The following is an 8,347-nucleotide window of genomic DNA, read 5'->3' as shown; positions in this document are numbered from 1 at the left end:
CCTGCTCGGGCTTTGAGTCATTATGACATCCTTTGTTCCAAACCATCCGGTCAGCTGTAAGAAAATCAAGGCTGGTCTCAGAGTTAGGTCTCAGAGCTGGGCCTTGAAGTTCAAATTTAGGCTTCCCATGTTCAACTAGAACTGTGGCCCAACACATGAGACTATAAGCAATAAAGACATGAGAGATGGTCCCAGTTTAGGAGATTTAATACATCGTTAGCAAGTGGGTCAAACATCCATCAGGCGCCTCGATGCAGGAGTGACACCGAGTAAAAGCTGCATAGTATTTTTGAAGATCACAAAATGATGAAGACTAAACACTAGGATTCTCATAAACAGGCCCCGGTGACCCCAGAGCTGAGTTTTCAGAGACAAAATATCCGTCTGCTGCTCTGTACCCAGACTAAGGCTAATGTTTCCATCACACACAGCTGATTTATTGATATGTGGATCGGACAGAAGCAGGCAGGGCTTCATCGTTTTCATAGTTCACCACATCATCATCATCTTCATCATCCCTGTTCACCTGTGGAAACACACAATACAATAGAGTTCATGGGTCATGAGACAACACTGCTCCTCCCTCCTTGTCTTGTGTCTTCCCGTCTCTTGTGTGGCTGCTCTGGTGTTCCTGGTTAGGAGGTATGTTACCGTGGCAACAGCTTACACACCTGAGCAGTTACCGGGGCAACAGCTGACACTTGAGCAGCGTCACTGACCATCACACCCTGGATGAAACCAGTCCCCACCAGTTTATCAGTTTTCTCCGTGGGTCAGAAATCCTCAGACTGAACACCAATGTTCTTGTAATTCATGTTTTCACCACAAGAGGGAGATAAAGATCATATTTACATGATAATGGACCGTTCTTAATGGTTCCTATGAATTTGATCTACAATTATAAACTCTTTTTATATCAATATCTGAATGAAAAACAGAAAAGCATCCATTAATGACATTTATGAAAGTTTTTTTTTTTTTTTTTAAGGAAAGTTAGCTATAAATGGTTATTTAACGTCTTGTAAGTCAACTAAGACAACAGTAATGATTGACTGTCTGTTATTAGGGCCCGAGCACTGACAGTGCGAAGGCCCTATTGTATCTGTAGGATTTTTTTAAAATTCTTTCTTTCTTTCTTTCTTTCTTTCTTTCTTTCTTTCTTTCTTTCTTTCTTTCTTTCTTTCTTTCTTTCTTTCTTTCTTTCTTTCTTTCTTTCTTTCTTTCTTTCTTTCTTTCTTTCTTTCTTTCTTTCTTTCTTTCTTTCTTTCTTTCTTTCGACGAAAGGAGTGCCTTTTTGCCCCCCTAAACGTGCCCCAACAGTCACCAAATTTTGCACGCAAGCCAGGCCTGGCGAAAGATTTGATATTTCATGGTTTGCATTAATGGGCGTGGCAAAATGGCTCAACAGCGCCCCCTAGAAAACTTTGTGACTCAAGCCCCACAATACGGTTTGGCGTACATACACGAAAACCGGTACACACCTGTATGATGTCGCAACTTAAAGAAAAGTCTCTTGGTGCCATGGCCGAAACCGAACAGGATGTCTGCCATTTTGAACATTTTGAATTAATCGCGTAATTTTGGCGCAATTTATGCCATTCCTTGGGCAGTTAATATGGCCCGAACCGTAACGTGCACCCAGGTGTGTTATACATCAAAATGTTCGTCTCCAAGCTGCAATGACGCGCATTACTTTTCTCTTTCAAAAGCATTACCGTGGCGACGCTAGACGCCAAAAAGCGCGCCCCCCTTCATCTGATTGGTCCATATTTGATAGTTCCCCAAAAGTCACCAAATTTTGCACGCAAGCCAGGCCTGGCGATACATTTGATATTTCATGGTTTGCATTAATGAGCGTGGCAAGATGGCTCAACAGCGCCCCCTAGAAAACTTTTCTCTTCCATAACTTTTGAATGGTTTGCCATAAAGAGTCATCTGACTCGGTTTTGAGTACTTGACCTTCATTGGCTCATGGGTGGTGTCATCGGACATGGTTTTGAGTCCTTGACCATAATTGGTGCAAATTATCCCCGCCCCTTCTTCTGATTGGTCCATATTTGATAGTTCCTATTTCTGCCATAACTTTTGAACGGTTTGACATAGGAAGTCGTGGGTGGTGTCATTTCTGATATGCTTATGGAGGGCGGTGGCCATGAGTGCGAGGTTCCGTTCATCGCTGCTTGCAGCTTTAATTTGGGTTTATTACCAGAAAACAAAGAATAATCAGCAGCAAATGTTGATGGAAATGAACAAACAGGAAACATTTGATGAACATGGGTATTCCATACATATTTATATTTCAAAGGTAGATATATATAAAATATTAAATATTAGTGAAGATACTCACATACTGCTGCATTGGTAACTGAACATCTGGAACAAAGAATGTAAAATTCTTAGTTAGTTGTCATCATTATTAATAATAATATAACTTCTGATTAACTTGTTCATTAATAAGTCACTTTTGTTACATTTCCAGTGATGCTGGCGGGAAGAAATAGTTTCTACTTCCTCTTTTCTCTACATGTGCAGCTGTGACGTCTTCTCTTCAAGTGTAGTTTCAGAAACGAAATAAAAGCCTGACAGGCAGGTCAAACACACCTGTTGGATTTTGGGGATTGTTCCTTTTAACTTTCATCCTGTAAATGATGAGAAATGTTGCGATGTTGACCAGAATCACCATCAGCCCCCTGACCACCCATCCAATAATCAATCTGGTATTGATCAGACTGGAATCTGGAACCAAATGATTCAACAAAATTATCAGAAAGTCAATATTAACACTTAAACTGATTAAAAGTGTAAAGTCTGAATGGTGACATCCAGTTTTTATTATCTTCATCTAAACCTAGTTTCCTTGTCTTCATGATTTCAGGGTGTCTTACCTGTAAAGTCCAGTGTGTATTCAGCATCTATCTTCACTCTGTCTCCTTCAACAACCTGGCAGGTGAATCTTCTCTTGGAGCCTCTCTGATGTTTCACCATCAGATCAGAAACACAGTTGTTCTGTCCTCCAGACACAAACCCATCACCTTCACCAAGCAGCACACTTCCTGTCTCATCCACCCAGATGATGCTGTTCTGCTCACAGGAACCCAAAACCCTGTGTCTCATCAGAGAACAGTGTAATGTCACATCTCCATCCCTTCCTGGATCCACATCTGGTGGAGATGGAGAGACTGGAAGAAGACAAAAAACTGTTATTTCAGCCACTCGGATATGAGAAACTCCTCATTTTACTGATCCAGTTTTACTGAGTGATTGTCTGATGGAAACATCAAATATTTAAACGTGTAAATAAACGTCAGGTGTTTGTGGTCCAGTTCCTCTGGGAGGATCCATCATGTTGAGGAGGATCCCAAACAGACCAGACGTTCATGTCGCTGACAAATCCACACAAGCTTTTAACAGCGTTTCACTCAGAGTTGATGAGGAGGATTCAAACTGACAGTCTGGATGTTATTAAATCAAAACACTCACCTGTTAAAACGCTCAGATACACATATGTGTAACCATAATATCCAGTGTAAAGACCAGCATCTTCAGCAGTGATGTTGTTGATGATGAGAGAGCAGTTACTGCTCAAACTCATTCTGTCAGCTCGAGGTGACGTCTTCACAATATTTCCATTATTAATCTCATTTAGTATATTTGCACTTTGAATGTTGCTGTAAATCCAGTGAGCATCAGAACATGGGTAATATGAAGAATCAATTTTAGACAGTAAAACGACATCATCTCCAGCTCTGTGATGGAGAACGATTTCATCACTGATTCCTCCTGCAGAGAAAACACTCTGAGAAAGGTTTTACACTTCACACATCAACCTGACCCAAGAAACATATTTAACCTACATATTTATGTTTGTCAGCACAGAGAAGAGACTTCAACACACATAATCTCTGGTGAAACATTCAGTTATGTAATGTTGTCTTTAAGTGGTCAGATTGTAAAAGAGGTGAGTTTTATTAAAGAAAACACATTTAGTGAAACAGCAACGTTCAATGGTACACGACAACTTCAGAGTGGTTTTTACAGGCTTTTTAAATCAAATTAAACCCTAAAACATGAGTCAGAGTTGATCTTTACCTTCAAAGTGAAGCAGTAAAGTGATGAAGAGCTGCAGTCGTGGTGTCATAGTCTCTGCTGGATGAAATGATGCTTCTCTCTGCTGCAGGTCTGTATGTGAAGAAGGAACTTCCTGTTTCTGGGAAACTTAACCACTAAAACAATCTTCAGAGTGACACCCTCGACCCTGATGTGTCTTTGTTCGCTGAAATACATGACGAGCCAAAGTTAAAGGAAACAACCCTGAATTTTTTTAAAGTGAACATGCAAAGGTGTTTATGTTGAATATTTACTTTCTTACACTTCAGTCGAAGCTTAAGGTGTAGAAAAGTGATAGACTTGGTTTCCAATAAAATAAAAAAGCAAATTGACAAAACTTTCGTGTTTTTGATTTATTTTCTCAGAAACAGAAAGTTCTGCTTGTTTGAACGTCCTGAACTCACTGAGCTGAGGGTTGAACATGGTTCTCCAACAACAACCCGGTCCTCCACTGATCCACGTCTAAATGTTATACCAGCTGCTGCCACCGGGGGGCGTTTCACAGATGACAAGAGTGTTGGTGGAGACGGAGGTTGAGGACAGACACCTGCTGAACCCCTTTGAGACGTTATGAAGGAACAATCAGCTCATCTATAACATAAAAACACCCAGAAGATCAAATAAAGTAAACATGTTTCCATCCTGGACTAAGATGGAGATAAAGTTACAGACACCCTTTTAAAAATAACCACATGTTCCGGTGGTTTTCTCTGCTGCAGGTCTGTGATGGTGTTATTTCCTTTATGTGCATGACAAAAGACTAACACTGTCCTTTGTAAAACACCAACGGAAATGAACTTTCTGCAAAAGCAGCATTTATTTGCCCTCTAGTGGATATATAAGTTACTGCATTTAAATGCATGAATTTGCCCTCTAGTGGACATTTAAATTACTGCATTTAAATGCATTTATTTGCCCTCTAGTGGACACATAAATTACCGTTTTTAAATGCATTTATTTCCCCTCTAGTGGACATTTAAGTTACTGCATTAAAATTACTTATTTGCGCTCTAGTGGACATATAAGTTACTGCATCGAAATGCATTTATTTCCCCTCTAGTGGACGCATAAGTTACTGCTTCGAAATGCATTTATTTGCTCTCTAGTAGACATATAAATGACTGCATTAAAATTACTTATTAGCCCTCTAGTGGACGCATAAGTTACTGCATTAAAATTACTTATTTGCCCTCTAGTGGACATATAAATTACTGCATTAAAATAACTTATTTGCCCTCTAGTGGACATTTAAGTTACTGCATTAAAATTACTTATTTGCCCTCTAGTGGACACATAAGTTAATGCATTTAAATGCATTTATTTGCCCTCTAGGGGACATATAAGTTACTGCATTTAAATGCATTTATTTACCCGCTAGTGGACACATAAATTATTGCATTACAATTACTTATTTGCCCTCTAGTGGACACATAAGTTAATGCATTTAAATGCATGTATTTGCCCTCTATTGGACATTTAAGTTACTGTGTCGAAATGCATTTACTTGCCCTCTAGTAGACAAATAAGTTACTATATTAATATTACTTATTTGCCTTCTAGTGGACATATAAGTTACTGCATTTAAATTAATTTATTTGCCCTATAGTAGACATATAAATGACTGCATTAAAATTACTTATTAGCCCTCTAGTGGACGCATAAGTTACTGCAATGAAATTATTTATTTGCCCTCTAGTGGACATATAAATTACTGCATTAAAATAATGTATTTGCCCTCTAGTGGACATTTAAGTTACTGCATTAAAATTACTTATTTGCCCTCTAGGGGACATATAAGTTACTGCATTTAAATGCATTTATTTGCCCTCTATTGGACATTTAAGTTACTGTGTCGAAATGCATTTATTTGCCCTCTAGTAGACAAATAAGTTACTATATTAATATTACTTATTTGCCTTCAAGTAGACATATAAGTTACTGCATTTAAATTAATTTATTTGTCCTCTAGTAGACATATAAATGACTGCATTAAAATTACTTATTTGCCCTCTAGTGGACACATAAGTTACTGCATTTAAATGCATTTATTTTCCCTCTAGTGGACATATAACTTACTGCATTTAAATGCATTTATTTGCCCTCTAGTGGACATATAAGTTACTCCATTAAAATTACTTATTTGCCCTCTATTGGACACATACGTTACTGCATGTAAATGCATTTATTTGCCCTCTATTGGACATTTAAGTTACTGTGTCGAAATGCATTTATTTGCCCTCTAGTGGACAAATAAGTTACTGCATTAGAATTACGTATTTGCCTTCTAGTGGACACATAAGTTACGGCATTTAAATGCATTTATTTGCCCTCTATTGGACATTTAAGTTACTGTGTCGAAATGCATTTAATTGCCCTCTAGTAGACAAATAAGTTCCTGCATTTAAATGCATTTATTTGCCCTCTAGTGGACACATAAGTTACTGCATTTAAATGCATTTATTTGCCCTCTAGTGGACATCTAAGTTACTGCGTCAAAATGCATTTATTTCCCCTCTAGTGGACATTTAAGTTACTGCATTAAAATTCATTTATTTGCCCTCTAGTGGACATATAAGTTACTGCATTTAAATGCATTTATTTTCCCTCTAGTGGACATATAAGTTACTGCATTTAAATGCATTTATTTGCCCTCTAGTGGACATATAAGTTACTCCATTAAAATTACTTATTTGCCCTCTATTGGACACATACGTTACTGCATGTAAATGCATTTATTTGCCCTCTATTGGACATTTAAGTTACTGTGTCGAAATGCATTTATTTGCCCTCTAGTGGACAAATAAGTTACTGCATTAGAATTACGTATTTGCCTTCTAGTGGACACATAAGTTACGGCATTTAAATGCATTTATTTGCCCTCTATTGGACATTTAAGTTACTGTGTCGAAATGCATTTAATTGCCCTCTAGTAGACAAATAAGTTCCTGCATTTAAATGCATTTATTTGCCCTCTAGTGGACACATAAGTTACTGCATTTAAATGCATTTATTTGCCCTCTAGTGGACATCTAAGTTACTGCGTCAAAATGCATTTATTTCCCCTCTAGTGGACATTTAAGTTACTGCATTAAAATTCATTTATTTGCCCTCTAGTGGACATATAAGTTACTGCATTTAAATGCATTTATTTTCCCTTTAGTGGACATATAAGTTACTGCATTTAAATGCATTTATTTGCCCTCTAGTGGACATATAACTTACTACATTTTAATGTATTTATTTGCCCTCTAGTGGACATTTAAGTAACTGCGTCGAAATGCATTTATTTCGCCTCTAGTTGACATATAAGTTACTGCATTTAAATTCATTTATTTGCCCTCTAGTGGACAAATAAATTACCGTTTTTAAATGCATTTAAGTGCCCTCTAGTGGACAGTTAAGTTGCTGCATTAAAATTCATTTATTTGCCCTCTAGTGGACATATAAGTTACTGCATTTAAATGCATTTATTTTCCCTCTAGTGGACATATAAGTTACTGCATTTAAATGCATTTATTTGCCCTCTAGTGGACATATAACTTACTACATTTTAATGTATTTATTTGCCCTCTAGTGGACATTTAAGTAACTGCGTCGAAATGCATTTATTTCGCCTCTAGTTGACATATAAGTTACTGCATTTAAATTCATTTATTTGCCCTCTAGTGGACAAATAAATTACCGTTTTTAAATGCATTTAAGTGCCCTCTAGTGGACAGTTAAGTTGCTGCATTAAAATTACTTATTTGCCCTCTAGGGGACATATAAGTTACTGCATCGAAATGCATTTATTTGCCCTCTAGTGGACAAATAAATTATTGCATTACTATTACTTATTTGCCCTCTAGTGGACACATAAGTTACTGTGTGGAAATGCATTTATTTGCCCTCTAGTGGACAAATAAGTTACTGCATTAAAATTACTTATTTGCCTTCTAGTGGACCTATAAGTTACTGCATTTGAATTCATTTATTTGCCCTCTAGTGGACAAATAAATGACTGCATTACAATTACTTATTTTCCCTCTAGTGGACATTTAAGTTACTGCTTTAAAATTACTTATTTGCCAACTAGGGGACATTTAAGTTACTGCATTAAAATGCATTTATTTTCCCTCTAGTGGACATATAAGTTACTGCATTTAAATGCATTTATTTGCCCTCTAGGGGACATATAAGTTACTGCATTTAAATGCATTTATTTTCCCGCTAGTGGACACATAAATTATTGCATTACAAT

The 8,347-nt window shown here is 37.3% G+C and overlaps 1 protein-coding gene across 1 annotated transcript; it reads right to left on the bottom strand.

Annotated features, from left to right (window-relative positions):
- Nucleotides 1–207: 207 nt before the first annotated feature.
- LOC133418547 (uncharacterized) lies at nucleotides 208–4,136 on the bottom strand. The gene is made up of 6 exons (XM_061707283.1): nucleotides 4,090–4,136; nucleotides 3,481–3,780; nucleotides 2,886–3,179; nucleotides 2,602–2,736; nucleotides 2,348–2,373; nucleotides 208–526 (listed from the first exon to the last, which is right to left on the bottom strand). The coding sequence occupies exons 2-6, from the start codon at nucleotides 3,590–3,592 to the stop codon at nucleotides 437–439; spliced, it is 657 nt and encodes a 218-aa protein (XP_061563267.1). The 5' UTR covers nucleotides 3,593–3,780; nucleotides 4,090–4,136; the 3' UTR covers nucleotides 208–436.
- Between the last annotated feature and the right edge of the window lie 4,211 nt (nucleotides 4,137–8,347).

This window comes from Cololabis saira, chromosome 18 (genome assembly GCF_033807715.1).
Source record: "Cololabis saira isolate AMF1-May2022 chromosome 18, fColSai1.1, whole genome shotgun sequence".
NCBI classification, from domain to species: Eukaryota; Metazoa; Chordata; class Actinopteri; order Beloniformes; family Belonidae; genus Cololabis; species Cololabis saira.
Note: the sequence above shows the minus strand (reverse complement) of the source record. Positions and strands in the feature narration are given on the sequence as shown.